General features: G+C 41.7%; 2 protein-coding genes across 2 annotated transcripts; both read right to left on the reverse strand.

Moving 5' to 3' along the window:
• Positions 1-1,055: 1,055 nt before the first annotated feature.
• On the reverse strand, positions 1,056-14,450 carry LOC124145645 (sodium-coupled monocarboxylate transporter 1-like). The gene is made up of 10 exons (XM_048393798.1): positions 14,254-14,450; positions 11,185-11,320; positions 8,743-8,831; positions 7,092-7,210; positions 6,260-6,330; positions 4,867-4,953; positions 2,839-3,044; positions 2,383-2,498; positions 2,137-2,228; positions 1,056-1,757 (listed from the first exon to the last, which is right to left on the reverse strand). Exons 1-10 carry the CDS (start codon positions 14,430-14,432, stop codon positions 1,635-1,637), a joined length of 1,218 nt encoding a protein of 405 aa, XP_048249755.1. The 5' UTR covers positions 14,433-14,450; the 3' UTR covers positions 1,056-1,634.
• Positions 14,451-15,209: 759 nt separating this feature from the next.
• LOC124145656 (sodium-coupled monocarboxylate transporter 2-like) lies at positions 15,210-22,273 on the reverse strand. Its single transcript, XM_048393885.1, has 7 exons — positions 21,932-22,273; positions 21,655-21,723; positions 18,578-18,629; positions 18,091-18,158; positions 17,471-17,551; positions 16,641-16,718; positions 15,210-15,386 (listed from the first exon to the last, which is right to left on the reverse strand). Exons 1-7 carry the CDS (start codon positions 22,271-22,273, stop codon positions 15,210-15,212), a joined length of 867 nt encoding a protein of 288 aa, XP_048249842.1.
• Positions 22,274-27,247: the final 4,974 nt, after the last annotated feature.

Below are 27,247 nucleotides of genomic sequence, written 5' to 3' on the forward strand. Positions count from 1 at the left end.
CGCCGATTATTACGTTCATATCTCCATAAACGCAAAAACAACACTGAAATCAATTCTTATGAATAAATTCGTCAACAATAATAACTTCACAGACTGTTTATTTATTCTTTAACATACAAGAAACTATAGAAAACAATACAACATCTGTTCAGCGCAATAATTCAACACAATCCTCGTCCATTCCAGTATCAGTCAATCAGGAAACTGTAATCCATACGTCAATTAAATGCCACGGGATTAATACGTACTATGATCGATATAATATGACTCTGGCATCTGGCATACTTTTGTAATCGTACTTTGTTATAGTTATAGCGGCGGTACGGTCGACTGGTGGTTAAAGCGTTTGCTGCAGACGCCGAAGACCTGAGTTCGATTCCCCACATCTATGAATCCCATTTCTCCTGTTCCTCGCTCTGGTGTGGCTGGAATGTTACTTCAAGCGGCGTAAAACTCTTCTCACATATTTGTTCTTTTTCATTTGAAGACTATCGTCATACTGTCAGCCTTCTTATACTGCGTATGTAATGTTTTAGATTAACAAAGGTACGTTTAGCTGTCGAACAATAAACAACTGACCTCAGCAGAAAGTGTTTATTTCTTCAATACAACACCACGTGTCTGCCTCTGTGGTATGATCATTGGATCTTATACACATGTTGAACCAATTGTCATATGATTTAAATACATTGTATATTGTATTCATTTATTCACTCATTCATTTGAGTGGGGGAGCCAAGTGGTTTAACCGTTCGTTCGTTCCCCCGAAGATCCGGGTTCGATTCCCCACATGGGTACAATGTGTGAAGCCCATTTCCGGTGCCCCCCACCGTGATATTGCCCTTATATTGCTGAAGTATTGATAAAAGCGGCGTAAAACCGAATCACTATTCACAATTATACATTGCGTACTCATAACAAGGTAGGACAGGTCTTCAGCAACCCATACTTGCCGTAAAAGGCGACTATGCTTGTCGTAAGAGGCGACTAACGGGATTGGGTGGTCAGACTCGCTGACTTGGTTGATGCATGTCATCGATCCCAATTGCGTGGTTTGTCTGGTCAAGATTCGATTATTTACAGACCGCCGTCATATATCTGGAATATTGCTGAGTGCGGCGTTAAAAAACAAACCAAACCAAAACACATATACATATATACATAACTCCCCATTGTTTTCCTGGTTGGTGTATTCCAAAAACAATGTGTTACTCAACCCTTTTAGCGGCATTCCCTTTGAATGACAGTATCTGTCGAAAATATAATTTACATATGGTCGTAACAGTTTAATTTTAACCGGTTGTTGACTTGCACAACATGCCTTTGAGTTTGGTTGCATACATTTCATGTACATGAATTAGTTTTTATTTGGTATAAACGTATGTTTATGTTAGCTTCCAACTAATAGCCGGTTAAAAAGAAAGTACAGACTAATTTTATTGACCAAACAGTTACAAACGTTATCAACATGTAACAATGCTAAAACCAGCCGAAACACTACAAAATGAAGGTTCAAAACACCCGTGTATCATTTTCATGACCATCGCTAAGACCATTGGGTTTTTTCTCTCATTTTGGCCACCATCATGCATGGGTTTATACTTTCTCTCACCATTCTGCAATTTACACCCTCATCATAATCTAATGTGCCATACATGGCCAGCCTTGCTATCGGGTTCTCTTCCTAGCTTTGGTGGCAAGGAAGCAGAGGAATAATGGTTTCTGTCTTGCTGAGTGACGGGTGTCTCTTTCTCCCCCTGAAAATATATTGCACTGATGCAGAAATCATGATGCCTTTGCGAACGAAAATAGACAAAACTTTTAACTTGACGGTTATAATTGTTTTTGTGTCTTCCCTTGTGCCACAATGCATTAAATTTTTATGTTGTCCTTGAATACGAGCCAATCGAAGATGAATGTTATGGGTGCATCATCAGCTACCGACTCCTCAAAAGCATTGCTTTAGAACAATGACCCTTTTTGATGAAAGCACATTGGAAACGGGAAAGAATGTAACGTCAACGCTAGAAAATAACCAGTCTCGATTTTCAGATTCTATTGAGCTTAAAAGGCAAAGTAGCGGTGAAAGTTATATGAATTCATTTGTAACACATATGTAGATCACATGGTACTTACGTGTTGAAAATGTTCATGTCTCTTGACGTTCCAAATTCGTCTCACAATTGGAATCAGCAACCTTTCATCTGTGGTGGGAGGATACAATCGACCTGGAACAGAGTGAGTTAGTCAGTGAGTTTAGTTTTACGCCGCATTTTCATAAATATTACAGCTATATGAGGGCGGGGGATACCCGACATGGGTTTCACACATTTGAACCCATGTGGGGATTCGAACTCGAAGAATGTAGACTTGGTGACTTACACGTGACGAGGCTGATCACCAAACCAACGATGAACGCAGCAAGCCAGCCTGTAAGACCGTAGTATTGGTAGGAGATGTCGTAGAATGGATGTCCGTCGTCGTTCTCGGTGACGATGCTGCAAGAATTATCTGTGTGAGGATATTTCGACAACGCTGTATCAATAATGATGTACGAAACAGAAAACAATTAACAGGTGATCATTTCATTAACGAGTGAATTTAGTATTCACTGTCTTACTAAACCCTAAACAAAACAAGAACGTGCATTATTATCATATCCACGGACTGTGTGACATGACAATTCGCGCGATTATTTTGCATCTAAATGATACGTTGATACAAAGTATTGGGTAAAAGAGTTACTTACTGCCACATTAAAATATATTTTCATTCTATTATAATTATATTCTTCACCATGAGACCTTGATGCGGAGGAAGAACGGGTATGCAGTCTACCTGAACGACACCGTCGTGGATGTCACATTTAGCATGGCTGGCAACGCTGTGCTGATGTTTCCGCCATTGACGTTTGGCGGATAGAGGACGTCACAGGAGTCGCCGGGAGCTGGGGGAAGGGGTACAGGTCTTCGTCCATACAACGCTGCTCCGATAGCCAGCCCCATGTTCACTACGAGCGAGACGACCATTCCTGATAAGGCACCCTGTATAAAGAAATGATATTGTGCCGGATTTAAAACGTTAAAGCCAGAGAATAATCAGTCTTGATTATGTGCACATGCCGAAACAGATTCATTCGGGCGTAAAGTCAAAATAGTTGTGACTCGTGGACGTACGTATCTTGTGACAGGACAATCAGTGTTGCCATATCATCATCTCTACAGAACATGTGACTATCACCGTGCCAAGTTTCATCTTTGTGCCAATCAAATTACATGAAATATGCACATATAATTGAACACAGTATTTCTTTTCAAAGTTAGCCTAAGCGTTTCGTTTTTTGAAGAGTGTATACACTTAACAATTATATCAAATATTTTGGGGGATTTTTGTTTGGTCTTGTTCAAGCCTGGGTACATAATTTTATCAAGATGTCCTCAACAATATTCATGATCTTTAACTGTTTTTGTTTAGTATATAAGCCAGTTAGGCCCCTTTCATGTAAGGTTGAATAAAATATGTTAAAACTAAACTTTAACATTTGACTTTTTTGGTGGCCAGATAAAACTCTTCTCCTTCCTCCTCCTTAATGCCAGTAACTTTCAATACTTAAATGTTTTCTGCTCTAACACGATCATGTCACATTTGTATGATATGATGGATGGAGCAGGACAAAGAAAAGGACAGGATTGCAAAAAGGAAATGAAAACATGATTAAATTGGCAGTTTATTTTATGTTAAAAAACAGGTTAACAGTGTGAGGTCACGCGAACATTAAACCGAGTAACTCCAGTAACGTGTTCACCGAACGACAAAAAAAAATGGGCCTTCGATATGACTCCATTGGCGCCAGATCATGTAAACATTTGTTGTCGCAAATTAATATTATACAAAAAGACATGAACTGTTTTATGGATAACAATTTCGCATTGCCAGTGTAAATCGTGTACTTTACTCGGATGCAAAACACACGTATATGTTACAGTCAATGTGTAAAATCAGTCAATTTGTAACTGTTTGATTGGCATTCGTGAAGTTGGCTAGTAAATAAACAAACATGCACCTTTATGGCTAGCATGTGTTTTCTTATTCAGTCAATTTATAATTTTCCTGATTCACCAACATTCATTTGACAGGTTGACTGGACATTATTAAGAACAAACAAATCACGATAATCTAATCATTCTAGGATTATAAGCCAGGTAAAGGTGATCATTAATGAGGTAACCAGAGACTTCAATATAATCTCACTCTGTGTTGATAGTTATCTCAATCTATCTGATGTTGCAGCAACACACAGAGACAAAAACTACACTACCCGAAGATATACACACCGAGACATCAGGTATCTAACTCTAAATATTGCTGATTTGCAACAAGCAAATCCAAGATAACCTCAAACACTTATTTCTCAGTAAGCGACGTGTCGTTTTTGTTGTTCACTCAGTTGGAAGACAAATATGTCTTTGGATTAGACCGGACTCACTACATAATTTGTAATTAATGTAACGCTATTCAGTGTTGCATGTAAAGGAGGGGATGGCCGAGGGTAGATACCGTCAGAGGTGTGAAGAGAAGTTGGCTTATTCTCTCACATCAGAATGGTTGTCCGAAACTCTGCCCCCTGTACATATTTAACTTATCATGTAATTCCCTTTCGGTAACAATAAAAGTCTTTGTCGCTCGAAATGAAATGGTCTTCTGATGGTTACTTTTCTCTATGTGGCCCTGAAACGATTGTGTCACATTAATCGATCAATGATTTGACTGAGCGAAACAAAGAGTCCAAGACACTTTCATGCTGCCAGGTACACATTGAATCAATAAGGACAGTGATTGTGACAAGTTTGTGAAGATATTACTTACGATCTTATTTGTCCACGGTACAAACGCCCCCAGTGAGAAGACGCCCAGTACCGGCCCACCACAGGCTCCGAGGAAGCCGAGAGTAAGCTGAAATAATGACGTGCCATGCATCAACTAAATAAGCAAGTCTGACCGACTGATCCCTCACAAGCATGGATTTCTGGAGACCAATTCTAACCAGGACCTTCACGGGGGTGATAGCTACTGTGGTGCTCTGAATTTAACCACTTATGACAGGCTTCACTTTACATTGACAGGGGCGGTCGGGTAGCCTAGTGGTTAAAGCGTTCGCTCGTCACGCCGAAGACCCGGGTTCGATTCCCGACATGGGTACAATGTGTGAAGCCCATTTCTGGTGTCCCCCGACGTGATATTGCTGAAATATTGCTAAAAGCGGCGTAAAACCATACTCACTCACTCACTTTACATTGATAACCGTCTATATTGGCCTGCAACATTTCCACGCATATATTTGGCCGTTTTAAATTTGTTTGTTGTTGAACGCCACAGCGAGCAATATAATTCAATCGACAGCCTGGTCGTGTCTGACAAATCTGTGACTGACATTATTACGTTTCTCGCCGTCTGGGTACGATGACTCACAATAAGTCCAGTTACCGAGTCTGACAACCCGATTGATATAGTCGGTATACGACCAGCATAGGGAACCAATTAGTATATGAAGCTTTAAATAGTTCGACATCGAGACAACGTTTTGAGACTTATTTGACGCTTCAGGGTAAGGTCCATGATCCAGCTGTCTAACGGTATTTTGTAATTACTCACGTCCGTCCCAGACAAACCCGTGATTGAAAGCATGAACACCATTTCACGGTACGATCAACCGAACCTGACCAGCCCATGATCTTGAGTCCGCTCGTACGACAAGCATGGGCATCTTGGGTGTATTTTCCCCCGAATTCCCCAGGGAGTCGGAAGTCGATAGCTTTCTTGAACATTTCGGTTATAAGTAAAAAGTTTAAATGTAGTTTTCAAATATTTCAAAAATGTCGGTTCGATTACATGACGTGCGCACATCCCACCGAACAGCCATACTTCGTGAATATTGATACTGCAAATGTTGTTACATTGCATACTCCCCAATTCACTTGTTATATCATCTAATTCTGCATTCCAAATGGTGGAGTGAGTGAGTGAGTATGGTTTTACGCCGCTTTTAGCAATATTCCAGCAATATCGCGGCGGGGGGACACATTGTACCCATGTCGGGAATCGAACCCGGGTCTTCGGCGTGACGAGCGAACGCTTTAACCACTAGGCTACCCGACCGCCCCGAAAATGGTGGAAACCAATAAGTCAATATATTTTAAAAACATCATACTACTATTTCCTTACTATTTAAGGTTCTGGCTTAGCACGGTCCAAAACATACCTGAATCAATGTTCCAGGTAGGGTCCGTGCCAGGAATGCCAGACCAATACACAACCCTCCATAAAACCAAACTGCAACACAGCAAATATATCATGTACGCACATTCCTGTAAAGGTGCCGCCTCCGTGGTCTTGTGGTAGAGCGTCCGCCCGGAGAGCGGAAGGTCCGGGGTTCGATCCCCGGGCGCGTCATACCAAAAAGACGTTAAAAGATGGTACTTGTTGTTACCCTGTCTGGCGCTCGACATTAATGGGCTAAAACAAGGACTGGTCGGCTCGGAGTCAGTATACTGTGTCTGAGTGGGGTATTCATGTTAAACTGCGGCATGGTATCTCAGTGAGCTAGCACTATAAATCGGCATCAGTCCGGACTAGTACAAGCAGCCACACACACACACACGTGCATGCACGTCGCTATATAAGTGCAATAATCTTGGACGCGACGTTTAACCCAATTTCACCTCACCTCACCATTCCTGTAAAGTGCAGTTAAAGGCCTCATTGCCTATAGTCAACACATCACCAGTATTTATCTTTCTCAATACAAAAATACTGGAACCAGCACCAAACTCGGTATCTATGTTCAAAGTTGCTTGATACATGTATACGAGTATATCATGTCAGTTGTAAGTTGGGGTAACGTCGAGGTGATTCAGGTCTTATCACTTTGGTGAATACCTGGATACCGTGTATCATGCTGACAATCCCAATCCCAATGTGATCACAATCAGGACACATGGGATTCCAGTATTGAGAATGCGCTGCAAGAACCTTTTTTCAGCTGGATAGATATTGTTTTGTTCGATGAACGTTTGTATTTTGTCAGAACATACCTGCTAGCTTTGCAACGACCAATCTCACGGACTCCTTGGTTTTAAACCGCTCAAATGGCAGCTTCAGAATATCCTCAACAGTGTTTGCAGCGAGACCATTAGTGACCGACGACAAGGTGCTAAAACAAACCGCATTAAGATGTAGGTGAAAAGTGAATACAAACGAAATTTGAACAAAACTGAAGACGTGGACAATCGAGTTTGTCATCATAGATCTTATGACAATGCATAACTTAAAAATGATCAATCGAATAGCGCTAATAGCGATTAAAGCTACTTCAAATTATATATATTCACCACAGAGAGGTAGTTCTAATAAAATTTTATTGGAAATGAAATATCTGCAAATTCCAACATAGTAGTATCATGTTTTATTGGCATTTCATAGCTCCATGATATGAGATGTTTTCTGTCCATAAATGTATGTTACTATTTTAATGGTAAATTCGCCCTGGGCCGGATTCGACCAAACCGCTACTATGAACCTGATGTAAAGTACATGTACATGTATACGATTTGTTTGTTTGTTGTTTAACGCCGCACTCAGCAATATTCCAGCTATATGACGGCGGTCTGTAAGTAATCGAGCCTTGACCAGACAATCCAGTGATTGACGTTATGATCATCGATCCTCGCAAATGGGATACGATGACATGCATCAAACAAGTCAGCGAGCTTGACCACCCGATCCCGTTAGTCGCCTTTTATGACAAGCATAGTCGCCTTTTACGGTACACCCGATCCCGTTAGTATCCTTTTATGACAAGCATAGTCGCCTTTTACGGCAAGCATGGGTTGCTGAAGACCTATTCTAACCCGGATCTTCACATGTATATGAAGCCGTGAAGATCCCGGGTAAGAATTATATTACAGATCCCCAACTACCTGTCGTACATGTAATAGGCGACTAAATGGATCGGGTGGTGAGGGTCGGTGGCTTTGCATGTCCTTGTATCCCAATTTCATTGACTAATGCTCATGGCGTCAGTCACTGGAATGTCTGGTCCAGACTCGAATATTTAAAGATCGCCGTCAAATAGATGGGACACGCAACAGTTTCTATAAATCTTTGGCTACGTAATTTTCTGTAAAAATACATTGGTTCAATAAAGACTGGAATAAGAAATGCATTTGCAGCCGCACAATCCCTACCTTGTTTGAACTGTTGTACATTTGTGCCAAAAAAAGGATTTTTTATGGATTTCCAAACACAAGATGTCTACGATACCCATCTTCCCGAGGCAAGAGAGTTAACTGACTTTAAAAGTCTATGCATAGACTCGTTAGTCCAGCCAAAATGTAACTCCATAATACCAGCCTAGTTCGGCAAGGGTGGAAACTGGACTTTTATGGGCAGTTAACTCACTTGCCTCGGGAAGATGACGATACCCAGCAACTGTGTATTATGCGTCTGTATTTCTTTAATTTTCAAAATTTTAAATCAAATGACATTTTCAAGAATAAAACCATGTAGAAGTATTATTTTAGAGAAGGCTAAGCGCCAGTAAAGTTCCTTTTTCAATGTTATCTTGCTAAGATAGTGTCTATTCAAATTCAAACATAATATAACCCTTATCCATAAAACGTGCACTAGACAGAAATCACGCATCATTTTGTGCTGCATGTGTTGCTTGTTACCCGCTAAGCTCACCTTAATGCCGCGCTGAATATTGTGGCCAGGTACAAACCGGGCATGCCTGGCAGATCTTTAAACAATTCCAGTACAACGAAAGGCATCAGCTGAGATGTAAAAAAATAAAACACATTATCAAACAGTCAGCAGGAACAACGAATTAACTGTTCCGAAAGAACGATTGGTTTAAATCTCAAGCAGTTACCGGGCTTGGGGCTTTCAATATTCATTCACGGGGGACAGATTATACGATATTCCGAGTTTCTAGTAGGTTATTCTGTGAGATGGTTATTTTGAGGGAACAACTGAGGGACGTAAGGAAGAGAATTTATAAATGTCACCTGATGAAGGAGTAAACATATACTCCGAAACGTTGTGTTCCTCATTAAAAAGAAGTTGATATCCATCAATTTTCTTCCTTATGGGGGGCATGGGGGGCCCAGTCGTCTAAGGCGCCGCGATTCGCTGTGCAGAGTTGCGTCCCTTGGGCACGCCAGAAACCTATGATTGTGGGTTCGAATCCCCGTTCGCCCCGATTATGTTTCTAGGTTTGTCAGCACCATACCCGTGCTCGTGGGTTTCACCGAAGTGGTAAACGTCTGAGACCTGTATCACTTCGGGCTTTCCTCCAACATTAAGCTGACACGCCGCGATATAACTGGAATACTGTTAAAAGCGGCGTTAAACCCAACTCACTCACTCACTCACTCTTCCTTATGTGGGGGCACGGGTGGCCCAGTCGTCTAAGGCGCCGCGATTCGCTGTGCAGTTGCTTTCCTTGGGCACGCCAAAGACCTATGATTGTGGGTTCGAATCCCGGTTCGCGCCGATTATGTTTCAAGGTTTGTCAGCACCATACCCGTGGTCGTGGGTTACACCGAAGTGGTAAACGTCTGAGACCTGCATCACTTCGGGTTTTCCTCCCACATTTAGCTGACACGCCGCGATATAACTGGAATACTGTTAAAAGCGGCGTTAAACCCAACTCACTCACTCTTCCTTATGTGTATCACTTCAATATGCCTTTCAAAGACTTAATTGAAGAACATTTTATGAAATGTCCTTATTCGAAGTAACTGCTCTGTTATTGATGATGTAACTTTATCAATCTATTCTCAATAATGTTTTGTTTGTTGTATGTTGTTTAACGCCACACTCCGAAATATTCCAGGTATATGACAGCAAGCATATATCATAGGCAGTTTGGCATCGTATATAGGTTTTAAAAGGGCGTCTGTATATTTTAACAGGGAGTCTATATACGTTTTATATATTCCCACAGTTAAGTAAGTTGATTATATCTATTTAAATATTCACAGTGCTGCAAATACAAATTATAACAGCAGCTGGGGTATCATTACCATGGCCAGCAGCACAGAGTCATGTGCGGGTCAGCGGCTTTTAATTAAGGCTTGAGAATGACCGGTTGGCCACTGAAGCTTAACATTGTTGATCATACGCCGGACACTACAAGCTGACCATCTATGTAACGTAACACGATACATGGCAGTCTGACAGTGAGGGTTAAAGATAGTACGCTTTCAGTGAGTCGAGACTTGACCTTGGGACAGTGGCTAGGCAGGTTGGTCCTCTTACGACCTCTAACGCCTGCTGAGGCGCATCGCATTGTTGTACTACTATCGACCCTTGAAGATCCGGCGCAGAATTAGGTCTTCAGCAACCGATGCTTGCTGTAAAAGGCGACTTTGTATCCCAGGTAAACGGTGGTGCTCTACCGGATATTTCTGCTTTTGACAACACAAGTCCGTCTGTGGGTCCACAACGTATATATAAAGATCACGAATAAACGCTGTGGACCCACAGACGGACTTGTGTTGTCAAAAGCAGGAATATCCGGTAGAGCACCAACGTTGACAAAGTCGCCTTTCACAGCAAGCATGCGTTGCTGAAGACCTAATTCTGCGCCGGATCTTCAAGGATCGATTTGCCAGTTGTAGCAACCTTATGTCTTACGGCTACCTTGATGAGATCCGGGGTAGAATATGCCTTCAGCAACCCATGCTTGTCGTAAGAGGCGACAATGCTTGTCGTAAGAGGCGACTAACGGGATCGGCTTGTCATTGTATACCAATTGCGTGGATCGATGCTCATGTTATCAATCACTGGACTGTCTTGTCCAGACACGATTCTTAACAGGCCGCTGTCATATAGCTGGAATATTGGTGAGTGCGGAGTTAAACAACAAACAAACAAACAACTGGCAAATCAGCTTCGAGAATCACCAAAGTCCAAATGTGCAAATATCCGAAAGGTATTGTCCCGATTTAAAACAATGATGGGCAATATATAACACAATTTAATTAAATCTCGCCGAGATATTGCTTCTCGCTGATTGACCACTTGACCATATTAATCTATAATTGCGCCCTTTTGTACAAAGTCTTGGGCAATGACGCATGTCGGTTATTCATAATTTCGTATTTATCAATAAAATCTCACCTGATTTCTGTTGGTGAGGATGCCAACCGTGAAGGGGTCACACTCTGTGGCCGCGAAGAAGCTGTATGCCAGTATACCCATGAGGCACACACAGGTCATGTAGACACCAACCAGAATCATATTACCTATGTACGCGCTGTGGGTATAATATGCATTGCTTGAGCTAACTGTCATTTCTGTGTATAGTACATGTGGAATACAGTACAATTGTAACGTGATGACCAATTCTGTTACTTACATGCTCTTTCTACCAAGTTTTCAGATTTGATGCATCAGTGACAGAAATGATGCAGTTCTCTATTTTGACGTGTACCATTATCCCCGTGTTTTTAGGTGAATAATTGACTTGCCTTTGGATGTGTTTGTGACGGCTCTCACCGGCAGGGCAGGACACATACACCTAGTATTATCACTATTTGATATTGATACATAAACACATGCTCATGATATAACAGGAATCGTACAATCGATACTTACTTTGGCCGAGATCTCTTATGAAAAATTATTATGGAAAGGGTCTTGGCCCCGTTCCTCAAAGCGATCTTAGCGTTACGATGATCGTAAGACTATGCTAAAGTATGGGACTTACGATCACCTTAGTGCTAAGATCGCTTTGAGGAACGGGGCCCTTGTCTATTTCAATTAGATATAAAACGTCATCGCAAGAAAATATTCTACTAGGCTTTAAAGGGCAAAATAGTGAGGAAAAGTACATGAATGGATCACTGATAATTAGTGATTACACAAGGTGTTCGCAAAAACGGAAGGCAGTGTATCATTATTAAACTCATTGTACCATGTTCAACTGGGCCAATTTAAGATATTACCCTGATTTGTTTGTTTGTTTCTTTGTTGTTTAACGCCGCACTCAGCAATATTCCAGCTATATGACGGCGGTCTGTAAAATAATCGAGTCTGGACCAGACAATCCAATGATTTACATCATGAGCATCGATCCACGCAATTGGGATCGATGACACTTATCAACCAAGTCAGCGAGCCTGACCACCCGATCCCGTTAGTCGCCTTTTACGACAAGCATAGTCGCCTTTTACGGCAAGTATCGGTTGCTGAAGATCTATTCTACCCCGGATCTTCACGGGTCTATTACCAAGAATTCATATTTTTGTCAGGACTGAGATGTTGGGGTGTTTGGGTAGCCTGTTGGTGAAAGCGTTGTTACTTCGCTCGTCACCTTTAAGTTCCGGGTTCGATTCCCTACATGGGTATACTGTGGGAAGCCTATTTATTGTGTCCCCTCACTCTCTGACTGCAGAGGAAAACATCAGACATTGCTGTCTAGGAATAGCCAATAAACACCCCCGAAGGGGAGCATCGACAGAAAAGAGTCGCGAATGGTTGCCGTTGCAAGAGTTATCTAAACAGGAAGCCCTCTCCCACGCCATATTCAACAAGTGGGAAGCTTTTCAACGGCTTTCAAATGTTTGTTTCGCTTGTTTGTGTGTTGTTGTTTAACGCATCACGTAGCAACATTCAAGCTATTTGACAGTGATCTGTTAATAATCGAGTCTGGACCAGACAATCAAGTGATTGATGTCATGAGCATCGATCCACGCAATTGGGACACGATGACATGTATCAACAAAGTCCGCAAGCTTGACCACCCGATCCCGTTAATTGCCTCTCACGACAAGCATAGTCGCCTCTTACGGCAAGCATCGGTTGATGGTCATGATGACCTATTCTAACCCGGATCTTCACGGGGCGCAAAGTGAGTAAAGTTTACGCCGCTTTCAGTAATATTATAACAATATCACGATGAGAAACACTGACACCCGTGGGGATTCCGGGTAAAAATATGCTCCTTGGTAACTTCAGTCTGTCCTAAGAGGCAACTGAATGGATAGTGAGGCTCGATGACTTGGTTGATGCGACCCGTGAAGCCCCGGGGTAGAATAGGTGTTTCAGCAACCCATGCTTGCCGTAAAAGGCGACTATGCTTATCGTAAGAGGCGAGTAACCGGATCGGGTGGTCAGGCTCGCTGACTTGGTTGATACATGTCATCGTATCCCAAATGTGTGGATCGATGCTCATGATTTCAATCACTGGATTGTCTGGTCCAGACTCGATTATTTACAGACCGCTGTCATATAGCTGGAATATTGCTGAGTGCCACGTTAAACAACAAAGAAACAAACAAAGAAACAAACAAACAAACTTGGTTGATGCATGTCGTATCGTAAGTGCCAGAATCGATTAATTACAAAACGCCGTCATATAGCTGAAATATTGCTGAGTGTGGCGTTAATGAACAATCAAACAAGCAGGAAAGGAACATTAACAGTGGGTTTAACAATACAGTCGCGGGGAATGAGAAACTGGGACCATCGAATGATCTGCATCCCCTGGGCTCCACTATCGCCACCTCAGAGGGATTCAAAGACGATTCAACAATCATGCATCAAGACGTTCTTGATGATGTTCAGAAAGCGTGTTGAATATCACAAACGGAACGCTATAAATAATAAGATGGTGAATGTGTAAATCTACAGAAGGACAGTCGTTCTATGATTGCCATGTTGCCTATAATTCGATATTGCCTTTCGGTAAAGTGCTCTGAATATCACGAATATCAACTACATATCTCTTTCGCGGTTTTCTAGAACCAATACATTTTCTAACCCCTTTCGTTTACATTTGTTTGGGGAAATGATATGCTTAATTCTAAATATATAAATCTCAAACGATACGTCATGTTAACTTATCTGTATATAACCGTTCCAATCAAGACTTGTCCAACGTGTGGTTTCTATATATAGAACATTCCCTGCCCAATATGAGCGCTCTCTCTGTCATGTCGTCTTCCACAGTTGTGACCCAGGTGGGAACAACACCCTATTTCCGTCGTAAGTGGCGACCAATCTGGCTCAGAAAGTTGGTCTTTGAGACTCGGTCGATGACGTGTCATCTGGCCCATACAATGTACCAACATGGGATACAGAGGTATCGCGGGTGACGGAGCAACGCTTTAACTGCTAGGCTACCTCATCGCCCCAAGGCGACGCACACGTGCTATATATCGATGTTGTTAATTTAGAGACACTTACATTCTTGCCCCAGTTATAGTTGGTAAAGCGCAGATCCTTTGAATAGCTGACTGGTCGAATGAGTAAGCGCAGAATGTGAATGTCCCTCCTATAACTAGCGCCCAGAAGGAATGACGTTCTCGAGGGTCGAAGTCGAAACTGCAGAGACATAACGTAGAGACGTTGTAAATTATAATCATGTTCTCAAATTATGCAAATAATGCTTATATAATAATAATAATAATAATAATAATAATAATAATAAAAATATAAAAAAATGATCGAATTAAAGTCAAAGCCACAAATACTTATGCTGTACCCGTCCTTTCGTACTCTGTTGGTGCTGTTGATTGGACGAAACAAGAAATTCGGATTATTAACACCCTCACACGAAGACTTTTGACAGACAATAGATCCCACAACCCTCGCTCCTCACTCAGTCGCTTATGTTTACCAATAAAAAGGGAGGGCGTGGTTGATTAAAGTGGCGGCTCTTTTTTATGAAAGAATTGAATTGCGCACTTTTGCATACATTAATTTGTATGGTGATCGTCCTGTGAAGCATGTCAAACATGATGAAAACAATGCATTCCGCAGCTCTCTTGAACGAATCAAGGATGTAGGACATAATTTCAATGTCAATGTTGATTTTGTTGATTGTTCTGTACTGCTGGACGGTACAGAAATGAGTGTCAATTGAGCGAAGTGCCATATCGGTGTCTAGCCGGGAGAGCCACATTTCAGAAATGGCTATTGCCGGTAGAGCCACATTTTCAGCTGAGAGCATTTCACCTATTTTAGCGGGTAATTAATTAATCCGATTACCGATACCTTTAAATGAGTGTCCCACATTTAAATTACATCCTCATCTTCACTACAGACAAGAACATTGAACATTTCCTGGGACATTAGTTAGAGGGTGTTTCTTTCACTTCACCCAATGTATCTGGAGGAGGGTGCAGAAAGAAGGTCTCCCTCTAGTACCTCGTGACAAAGTGGATGATGTGTGGCTTGATGCCATTGCTGACTCTCCTGCTTGCCCTAAAGTGACTGCCTTCATGGACTACGTGACAACCAGTTGGGTTCAAGGAGGGGCCTTCATGCCAGAGATTTGGAACCATTTCGAAAACCAAGGCCATCGTACCAATAATCACCTGGAAGGGTGGCACAACAAGATAAAGAAACTTGCCAAGAAGTGCCACCCGAACATCTACGAGGTAGTGAAGCTATTTCAGCTAGGGCAGTCACTCAAAGAGGTTGCAGTCCTGAGACTCTCTAACCAGTAGTCAGAACCTTCACGAAGAAAGAAGTACAAGGCAATCGATGCACGTATTGCGTCCCTCAAGATCCAGCTCCTGAACCAACAGCTGAGTGAGATGGAATATGCTGAGCACGTGGGCGACCTCCTTCATCTGCAGTAATGACCTTAAATCCATTATGATATCCATATGCTATTCATATTCAACAATGTGAACTTTTGATGAATATGTTATCCTTGTTGAATAAACAATGAGAAAACAAGACTTGTTTTGTTATATACGGTAACCTGTTAGAATCACAAAGCATGTTTTGACAGCATAGCCGCGAGAGCCACATTATACACTCACGCAACCATAACCATTGCCGCGAGAGCCACATCAATTTGGGCTATCTATTTTCGAAATGTGGCTTTGCCGGCCTGTAACCGCCATATCAAATCGGCCCAGACTCAGTTTTTCAAAGACAACTGCATCGCGTTTATGTGCAGTGTTGAGAGGATTAGCAACCCTGCAGAGTCCTTTGCTTGGATGAAGTCGGCTGGCCTGAAAAGTGAAACAGAAGGCTTTCTGTTGCTGCTCAGGACCAGTCACTTCCCACTCGAAACCGCCTATATGTGATTTTGCATCAAAATGTAAGTAAGAAATGTTTATAATGCAATGAATATAATGAGACTGCCCAACACATCATCAGTGGATGCCCTGCGTTGGCACAAACACAGTATTTACAGCGACGCAATGGCGTGTTTTGATCCGTTTGTAACCGTCTTCGCGATGCTTGTTGTTTTGACACAGAGTTTATCTATGGTACGAACCAGAATATGTAGATGGCGTCATGGAAAATGATAAATTCAAAATTCTTTGGAATAGGTCCGTATACAGCCTCAGACTTATACAGACCAACGAACCCGATTTTATCCTTTTTGATAAATTCAGTGAAATCATTTATATTCTTGAATTTTCTGTGCCTTTTGACACTAATGTGATTGACAAGATTCAGGAACAACATCTCAAAAATGCGGACACCGCTTTCGAAATGTCACGCTTGCATCCCAAGTACCAAGTTGCCCGACTCACCATTGTTCTCGGTGACATGAGATGAGTATGAGAATACTTACTGGCGATCAATGTTAAGTTTAAGTGACAAGGTACTTGCTTGGGTGGTGTTATCCTTCCGCCCTCTTTCGCCAACTCAAACGATCTCTCCAGGCCGCCTGTGTCACCAACGCACTAAACAGAAAGCCGTAATATGTTTAGGTGTTCACACACTGCATATTCTATGTAATGGAGTTATATTACGAAGATATTAAATTGTCAAGATACAGACTGGGAAGATATCAGCGCTGATAAAACAAATCCAAAACGTCAACGTCAACGTCAACGTCAACGCCAGAAAGAAACAGTCTCGACCATCTGCCGAAACAGCCTCCAATTGGCGCAAAAGGCAAAACAGCCATGAAATTTATATGAATGGATCCCTGAAAATCAGTGATGACACAAGGTGTTCGCGAAAAGGTCAAGCACGTCCTGCCCCACCGGCAGCAACCGACACTCACAATTTGCCCAAAAAGGTAAGTGCCCATTTGTTTCCAAACGCTACAAAGTCCCGGCAAACGACGATGGTCTGTAGACAATGGAGTGTAGATCAGACAATCCGGAAGGAATTACAGCATCCAGTCCATCAACAAATTTATAATATAGTTCTTTCCTGTCACGGATGCACTATATTCACATAAACTGCCGTTGAAAAGAAAGTTACACTCAAGTCTAACGGTGGCTAAATAAGAAACAAACAAAAATTGGTTAATCGATGGTGATGTATTTGACACAGGTATCATAGTTGTGTTTTGGACCTAAAATTTGCAACATTTTGGCGACTGTTTTGAGCCTATTAACGTTTTGATAGCGTTTGTAATTTTTGTGATCCAATTCAATTTTCAAGCGTATATTGTTTGCCCGTGTATGTATGTTTCAGCACTCACCTTTACTAGAATAGCAATGACACCGATCATGATGATTGCTGCTTGGAACACATCCACCAAGACCACACCCCGGATCCCACCCTACAAGCAGGATACACTATAGTAGCGACTGTGGTAACTTGCAGACTTAACATCATCAATCTTTGTTCATGCGGTTGCTCCTTATCTCCACTTATCTTTCGAAATCCATTCATAGAATCTAAATATCTTTTCCAGTTCACTTCAGTCTTACTTTTCGCATCAAATTTAACTTTTAATATGTTATATAATAATCTAGTTTAGATTTTATAATTGCAATATTTATATATAAATGAAATTAAAATTTTAGTATTTTTTTTATTATATACATTAGTCCTGCACCATGACTGTGGAATATGTTATTTTATGAAAAAACACAATCTGGAAGCGTATACAAAAGCAAGTCTAGCCAGCTCTAGCTAGCTGTATTCCACATTGAAATCAGCATCGGGCAAATCTGGAGTATTATTTTATTTTATTTTTAGAGTCAAGAAGGGTAATGTGTAATATAAGATTTCATACAGTAAATGTTAGTCTATATATACATGTGTGTAAGGTAATATTGTTTAACATGGGTTTTATATAAGGTTGTATATACTTACAATCGAAGTGTATATTATCCCCACCAGTCCTACGATGACTACAGACACCCAAAAAGGCAATCCAGTGGCTGAAAAAATATCATCGAGTGAGTGAGTAAGTTGGTTTAACGCCGTTTTTAACGGTCATGTCATGTCATTTTATTGAATTAATACGATTGGATTTACAATCTACGAGAGCTTCAGACAATTTCTTAACCTTCAACATGTTCACCCTTTGTGTGTCGTGTATTTAGTGTGTTGTATTATAACATGATACTAAAGTCTTATAATGACCAATAATAATTACAATTCAAAGTTAAATTTACCCTCTAGCTCACACTGGTTGGCATGGTTAGATTTGTTTTTAACGAAGGCATCTTAACTCTCCTTAACTGATAAATAAAGGTGACTGTTCAATTCACATAAATCTTTTTTTTCATTTACATGTTATTGTAACTTGGAAGTGTTATCAATCAGTGTACTAATATAATTGCCCAGGTGATATTACCTGTCTGTATAGATAATGACGGCGAGAGCAGCATCACGGCCGTGAATAATATCTGAAACAGTAAAATGTTAAGACGCACCTGATCATGAAATAAATACTAAGCTATATCAGCTAAGGGACCGACCATTTGACGTTTGTTATTCTTGGTGTGGGTGTGGGTGTGGGTGTGTGTTGGGGCTAAGCAAACAATGTTACAGTTCTCAGCTTCCGCAAAACATTGTTCGCTGGACACATTGGGTATCAAGAAAAAAATGTGTAGTTTAAATACAACAATGCTCGTCTCCTTCAGGCAGTGACCGATAACAAAAATCACGACCCCTCACGAAATCCAAGATGAAGAAATAAGACGTAGAAGCCTGCAACATGTTTGAGTCGATCTAGCGAAGTGTGAATGTTCTGAATGTGAAATTGTGATCTTGCTTCTCGCTTGAGCTCCCGCTGTGTGCACACATTCCAGATATGACACACACTTAAAGGGTCAAACAATACAGTCATGTTCACAGACACAGCCATACATAAACTACATGCAGTATTTTGTTTGGAGCAGGTTACGCTCCCATGTTTCGCGAGGTATACATTGATTCATGAATGCTGGTCTCCATGAATAGGAACTCCGTTTTGACCTTCTGATCAAAAGTCTTGTACTTGTTATGATGGAAGTATCTACTTTTTTTACTTATCAGTGAGGGGTGGTGGGTTGGGTTTTCGAGTACTGGTTAATAATAGTGAGTGAGTTGGGTTTAACGCCGCTTTTAACAGTATTCCAGCTTTATCACGGCGTGTCAGCTTAATGTGGGAGGAAGCCCGAAGTGATGCAGGTCTCAGACGTTTACCACTTCGGTGAAACCCACGAGCACGGGTATGGTGCTGACAAACCTAGAAACATAATCGGGGCGAATCGGGATTCGAACCGATCATAGGTTTCTGGCGTGTCCAAGGGACGCAACTCTGCACAGCGAATTGCGGCGCTTTAGACGACTGGGCCACCCGTGCCCCCGGTTAATAATAGAATCTGGACCAGGCCAACCAGTAGCAGATATCTCGTGCAAGGATGAAGGTTGTAGGATGGTACGCATGACCTTTCCTACAACATAATCCCCATGGGTCGTTATGTAAGTTCGCTGTGCACAGTTGTGTCCCGTAGGAGTGTCCGAAATCTGTGATCATGGGTTCGAATCCCAGAGTCTCCCTTCTTATATTTCTAGGTGTGTCAGCACCATACCCGTGCTTGAGGATTTCGTCAAAGAGGTACTGGGTTAGAACAGGTCTTCGGCAACCCATGCTTGCCCAAGACTATGCTTGTCGTAACGGGATCGGGTGGTCAGGTTCGCTGACTTGGTTCATGCATGTCATCGTACTCAATTGCGTAGATCGATGCTTATGACGTAAATCACTGGATTGTCTGATCCAGGCCCAATTATTTTCTGACCGCCGTTATATAACTGGAATATTGATGAGTGCGGCGTTAAACAGCAAACAAACACACATCAAAGAGCTAAACGTTTAAAACCTACATAATTTCGGGCTACCGACACGCAGCGATGTAACAGAAATATTGTTAAAGGCAGCGTAAAACAAATTTACTTACTTGTTATCTTAGATATTTACCTTAGGCTCAGATTAGACACATTGTTAATAAATAAAGTTAATGAAACAACTGTGTTATTCTAGCCATTAGGAATCAGATGCATATTATTTCTGTGACATGATATTGACATTATACATGGTAAGTAAAGGTGCCCTCATTACCATCTTGTAGCCCTACCCTTTGGGGATCCTGGTAGAAACACTAGCTATAACTAAATGACTAACTGGGCTATTTAAACAAATGCCACAGCACTGCATGAAAAGGAAAACCATATTGCAGACTGTTAACCTGTTCCAGTAACATGAAAATAGAGTCATATTGAGAAGGTCTTAAACCATCCCTCACTATACACGGAGAAGGGGATAATATGGAGATCAACACCTCACCATAATACATTTGACCTATGACTGACGCTCTTGGCTGAGGTGCTTGGTTTCAGGTGAGATTTTGAGCAGCCCCTCGACACACATTCATCTGAGTAATATATTTCGGAAGGTGGGTTCAACTAGCGAACACTTCGGCCTTGTACCAATTCACATGAGAACACAACACAACAGCAGGTTGGTCGGTTGGTTGGTTTTAACGCCCCACTCAGCAATATTCCAACTATATGACGGCGGTCTGTAAATAATCTAGTCTGGACCACACAATCCAGTAATTGATATCATGAGCATCGATCCACGCATTTGGTATCGATGACATGCATCAACCAAGTCAGCGAGCCTGACCACACGATCCCGTTAGTCGCCTCTTACGAGAAGCATAGTCGCCTTTTACGGCAAGCATGGGTTGCTGAAGACCTATTCTAGCAATGTGACGCGTGTCAAGTCATAGAAAACATACATTAAAGCTAAACAACTTGTCAAAAGACATAGATATTGCTACGTGTACATTGTGTCTGATTGTGTCTGTGTGTGTACTTTGGTACCGATTTGGGGTGAAGATTTTTATCTGTCAAATGGATCGCCATTGAGTCACAAGTGGGACGCTGTTACCTGTTGATTCAGGAACTTTGCATAATAGGGTACATGGCATGCAATGGTTATTCAGCGCACAGAGCACTTATGCACAGTGAATGCTGCGCTATACAAAAGCATACATTCTTATTATTATTATAATATTATTATTATTATTATTATTATTATGTTATGTTATGTTATCAGTTAAACATTCAAGAGTAGGCAAAGTAGCAACAAATTCCGTTATGCATGACGGTGAATAGTTCCTTGTTTCCAAATGATACCATGAGCGTATTACCATTTTCCCGGCTACGAATCCCACATCATCGTTGAAAGCATACTAAGATGTAAACAATAAGCATAATAATAATAAACGAGGGTTTATATAATGTACATGTGACTTCTCGGCCTCTGTCACATGTGTGTATACAGAAGGGGTCGTATTCGACCATGAGAGGGTCCTTAAACAGGGCGCCGGATATGACTGAGGATATGTGTCCCCTCAAGCAGTGGTGTTTGTTTCTCCTCACCTTCTGAACCATGCCGACCACAGTCACCAGGAGACGCAGTGTGGGGGACCCGAAACGAAGCTGGAAGTACTGCAGAGAAAAAACATCATTTATTTATCTGTGAAAAAAAAAGATAAAAAAAAGGTGCAAGGTGATTAGCCAGTCTAAAGAACTTTGCATGTCTCTCATTTTGAAGTTTTAATACATGATTACTACACCACTATAATATAGTTGTTTGATGCTGTTTCTTGTCGAGACAGTGTAAAGAAAGCGTTTTTATGTTTTAACCAAGACTTACCTCGTACATACTGGTGACTTGGATGGCGTGCATTATGGGGACAACGGTGATCAAGGCGATCGGGTACGAAAGAGCTGTAGACGCCACAAACAGACAGAAATCCGACCCCGTCGTGAACGTCTCTGCCGGTATCCCTATAAGCGACGTCGCCGACATGAACGTCACAAACAGTGACAACATGACAGGTATCGGATGGAGACTCCTCCCTCCAAGTAGATATTCCTCTTTCGTATCATTCTTTCTCCCCTTAATGGCCAGGTAAACACCTATAGTCAACGGCACAGCCAACGTTGCAGCAATTACGATGTAGTCATACACTGACAATGTCGAGGAGGTGGCCATCTTGAACGATGTGACTGAACCTTCGACTCGCAACCAGACACCCAGTATTGGTTCAATTCATTCATGTTATGGGGGTGATGGGTAGTAAGTACAGACATCGCATTACTTGACTCATTTAATGTATCACAGGTAGTTCAGAGCAGAACACAAACTGTGCTCAACGATTGAATAAGTGGCTAGTAGGGGGTGGCCTCCGTGTATTGAGTACATGTTTGCCACAATAGTTCTTGTTGTTCAGGGCAATTGATGATACATAGGAATTGGCGTATGATTTCAGTAAGATTTCAGTTAGGAAGATGAACACATGATGTTACTAGGCCTGTGGAATATGGTTTAAGTCACGTGTGTGTTGAGGAGAATGAGGTGTTAGTCACACGTGTGTTGTAGGCCTACGAAATGTGGTGTTAGCCACACGCGTATAGTAGGCCTACGAAATGTGGGGTTAGCCACACGTGTGTAGTAGGCCTACGAAATGTGGGGTTAGCCACACGTGTGTAGTAGGCCTTCGAAATGTAGTGTAAGTCACAGGTGTGTTGTAGGCCTACGAAATGTGGTGTTAGCCACACATGTGTAGTGGGCCTACGAAATGTGGTGTTAGCCACACGTGTATAGTAGGCCTACGAAATGAGGTGTTAGCCACACGTGTGTAGTAGGCCTACAAAATGTGGGGTTAGCCACACGTGCGTAGTAGGCCTACGAAATGTGGGGTTAGCCACACGTGTGTAGTAGGCCTACGAAATGTGGGGTTAGCCACACGTGTGCAGTAGGCCTACGAAATGTGGGGTTAGCCACACGTGTGTAGTAGGCCTACGAAATGTGGGGTTAGCCACACGTGTGTAGTAGGCCTACGAAATGTGGTGTTAGACGCGTGTAGTAGGCCTACGAAATGAGGTGTTAGCCACACGTGTGTAGTAGGCCTTCGAAATGTGGGGCTAGTCACACGTGTGTAGTAGGCCTTCGAAATGTGGTGTTAGTTAGACGCGTGTAGTAGGCCTACGAAATGTGGTGTTAGTTAGACGCGTATAGTAGGCCTACGAAATGTGGTCTTAGTCGTACGTGTATAGTAGGCCTACGAAATGTGGTGTTAGTCACACGTGTGTAGTAGGCCTATTGAATATGGTGTAAGTTACACGTGTGTAGTAGGCCTATTGAATATGGTGTAAGTTACACGTGTGTAGTAGGCCTACGAAATGTGGTGTTAGTTAGACGCGGTCAGAAATGTGGCGTTAGTTAGACGCGTGTAGTAGGCCTACGAAATGTGGCGTTAGTTAGACGCGTGTAGTAGGCCTACGAAATGTGGCGTTAGTTAGACGCGTATAGTAGGCCTACGAAATGTGGTGTTAGTTAGACGCGTGTAGTAGGCCTACGAAATGTGGCGTTAGTTAGACGCGTATAGTAGGCCTACGAAATGTGGCGTTAGTTAGACGCGTGTAGTAGGCCTACGAAATGTGGTGTTAGTTAGACGCGTGTAGTAGGCCTACGAAATGTGGTGTTAGTTAGACGCGTGTAGTAGGCCTACGAAATGTGGGGTTAGTTAGACGCGTATAGTAGGCCTACGAAATGTGGTGTTAGTTAAACGCGTGTAGTAGGCCTACGAAATGTGGTGTTAGTTAGACGCGTATAGTAGGCCTACGAAATGTGGTGTTAGTTAGAGGCGTGTAGTAGGCCTACGAAATGTGGCGTTAGTTAGACGCGTGTAGTAGGCCTACGAAATGTGGCGTTAGTTAGACGCGTGTAGTAGGCCTACGAAATGTGGCGTTAGTTAGACGCGTATAGTAGGCCTACGAAATGTGGTGTTAGTTAGACGCGTGTAGTAGGCCTAAGAAATGTGGCGTTAGTTAGACGCGTATAGTAGGCCTACGAAATGTGGCGTTAGTTAGACGCGTATAGTAGGCCTACGAAATGTGGCGTTAGTTAGACGCGTATAGTAGGCCTACGAAATGTGGCGTTAGTTAGACGCGTATAGTAGGCCTTCGAAATAGGGCGTTAGTTAGACGCGTATAGTAGGCCTACGAAATGTGGTGTTAGTTAGAGGCGTGTAGTAGGCCTACGAAATGTGGCGTTATTTAGACGCGTGTAGTAGGCCTACGAAATGTGGTTTTTGTTAGACGCGTGTAGTAGGCCTACGAAATGTGGTGTTAGTTAGACGCGTGTAGTAGGCCTACGAAATGTGGTGTTAGTTAGACACGTATAGTAGGCCTAAGAAATGTGGCGTTAGTTAGACGCGTATAGTAGGCCTACGAAATGTGGTGTTAGTTAGACGCGTGTAGTAGGCCTACGAAATGTGGCGTTAGTTAGACGCGTATAGTAGGCCTACGAAATGTGGCGTTAGTTAGACGCGTATAGTAGGCCTACGAAATGTGGCGTTAGTTAGACGCGTATAGTAGGCCTACGAAATGTGGTGTTAGTTAGAGGCGTGTAGTAGGCCTAAGAAATGTGGTATTAGTTAGACGCGTATAGTAGGCCTATGGAATAACTAATTAATTAGGGGGATATAGGTTTCAGTCGAAATTAGTCAATTGTGAGTAGGTGAGCTGTTAGTGAGTGATATTGCTTAACAAAAGCTGACTGTTGCATAAAAACGACGTTCACTTACTCATACATTCACTCACTCCACATATAAGAACTCAAGTAGACAGTCCACATCATAGTTTCATCCCGAACAGACAGCCGAGCGAACATTGACCCAGTTACTGCAGCCGCGCTACTGCTCAGATCGACCTTCAAGCATCCAATTTCCTTATAAATCTACTTTTTGCGAAAAGGAAATACAATCTGACGTTAGAAACAAAAAAAACCCTACCTCAGATCATATTTGTATTTACAGCGTTCGGTAGAGGGTCTTGCACATTAGAGACACAACATACACAACCATGCAAAAGTCTTTTACGTTATTTCGCAAAATTTCCGCCGGGGACCACGCAGAATGTTTGTAAAACCTTTGCGTAGCTACGCGGGTACTACGCAGAATGTGTGTAAAACATTTTGCGTTGCTAAGCGGGGACTACGTAGAATGTTTGTAAAACCTTTTCGTACCTACACGGGGACTACGCAGAATATTTGTAAAATTTCTGCGTCGCTTCGCAAACACTCCGCGGAGCTACTACGGAAAATAATTGCCCCTTTTATGGGACCAGTTAGTTTGATGACCCCCGGGCGTCGGACCAAGCGTGGTGTTTGAAGACAAGTTACACATGCACATCCCGTATGGTGACTGTTTTTCATATTCTAATTTCATTCATAAAACCACACCTTAACTCTTTGAAACTTTAAAATAACTTTAAAATATAAGTACAATAAATTGAACGAGAACAAATAAAACATTACGTATAGATTATTCAATTGTTTCTCTTTTATCAGCCGCTATGTTTGTATTGTTTGCATTGTACAAAGAAAGATTTTGTTGGTCATTTTTCCAAATGTAACCTCAGATCTAGAACGTGCTCATTCGAATTAGGAACGAGAATAATTGATTATCATGAATATATATTTTGCAGTTAAAAGTTATACATACACATTGTAAATGTATTCACTCTAAAGTCGTAAACGACCTTCGAACGAGTTGCATGGTCCAGGTTCATTGAAATGAAGTGTAGAACGGGTGTTGGTTTCTTTTTAATTCCTTTCAATCAAAATGTCTCGGAAATTTAATTATGCTTGAAAAATAGTGCTGACTTTATGGGAGACTACAGCATACATGCAGGCTCGTTGGTCAAGCAGGAATATACAGGAAATGATAAGTAACAATTCTTTGTGTACTAATTACATGTTGATGTAAGGTGATGTAAGGATCTTCTACAATTAACAATCCATGTATATACTGTTCTTAAAGAGAATAAACTCTCCGTAAAATATATAACTAGACGAATCAACTATTCATACAGAATAAAAGAAACTGCCATATTTTAGTAATAGTGCTATTTCATGACACTTGAAAATTCTAATCAGCTGATAAATTAAAGAAAGTGACTACACGTACGCAATCCCTATTAGTCAAACCTGAAAATCATAGCTATCGGAGACTCCGATAACTTTGAGTTTGCAAGTGTTATTCATTACGATGTTTACTGCAATTTAAAATACTTTAGTGTTACATTTTTCAGAGGAAAGGCAATACACACACAAGAATATATTGCTTCCGTGTCTGAATGCACGTAATACTTGGCATCCCAGTTCTCAGCGTCATAATGCTTCACACAGGTGGTATATCTGAATTTGTAATGTGTATTTGGAAGCAGGCGTATCATTCGTCACCACTCGCCCCTTTCCGTAACCTGCAAGAAGACTCGTCCCCCTATCCATGAATGTTATGTGCGAAAATACGACAAACCAATCAGAATGCGCGTATGATTTCAAGTTCTTCGTCAAAGAATCCCTCAGAAATAACTTCTGTTTTTACATATGTCTTGCATCTAAAAATATACCCAAGACACAGTTAAATGTGTTCAATCATACTGTATAATTTTGCATGTCCTGATGTGCTTTTAATTGCATCTGAAATATAAATGATATATGGGGAAATATATGTGAACCATTGCGCAACGAGTTAACAATTGTTTTAGGTATGCCCGTTTGCGCTAAGACGGAACCCAGTTGCAAAAATGGCCACGAGAGGGGCACGAGTCGCTATTCGGCTTGTCCCGGAATAACACGAGTTGGTCACGAATGCATACGTATAACATGAAAATCACTTGCTATTCGTCAGTCTACGACAACTCAAAACAGTCAAACAAGCTTGTGTTGTCGATGCAATATCATCTCGATGGGAACCGCTTGTACACAGGCATGTTGTTTAGTACAATCTTTTTTATTAAAATCTATTTCAATTTGTTTCCACCATTTTCTCTGTACTCTTTTATGCATGTTTTATTGCCTAATCTTATTGCTCATGTGAGTGACATATTTCAGTCACATATTTGGGTGTTCCAAATCTCGAGTATCATAAAACACTTTCTCCTTCCTTATCTAACGCTA

The sequence above is a fragment of the Haliotis rufescens genome, unplaced genomic scaffold (genome assembly GCF_023055435.1).
Source record: "Haliotis rufescens isolate VD_foot unplaced genomic scaffold, xgHalRufe1.0.p SCAF_12, whole genome shotgun sequence".
NCBI classification, from domain to species: Eukaryota; Metazoa; Mollusca; class Gastropoda; order Lepetellida; family Haliotidae; genus Haliotis; species Haliotis rufescens.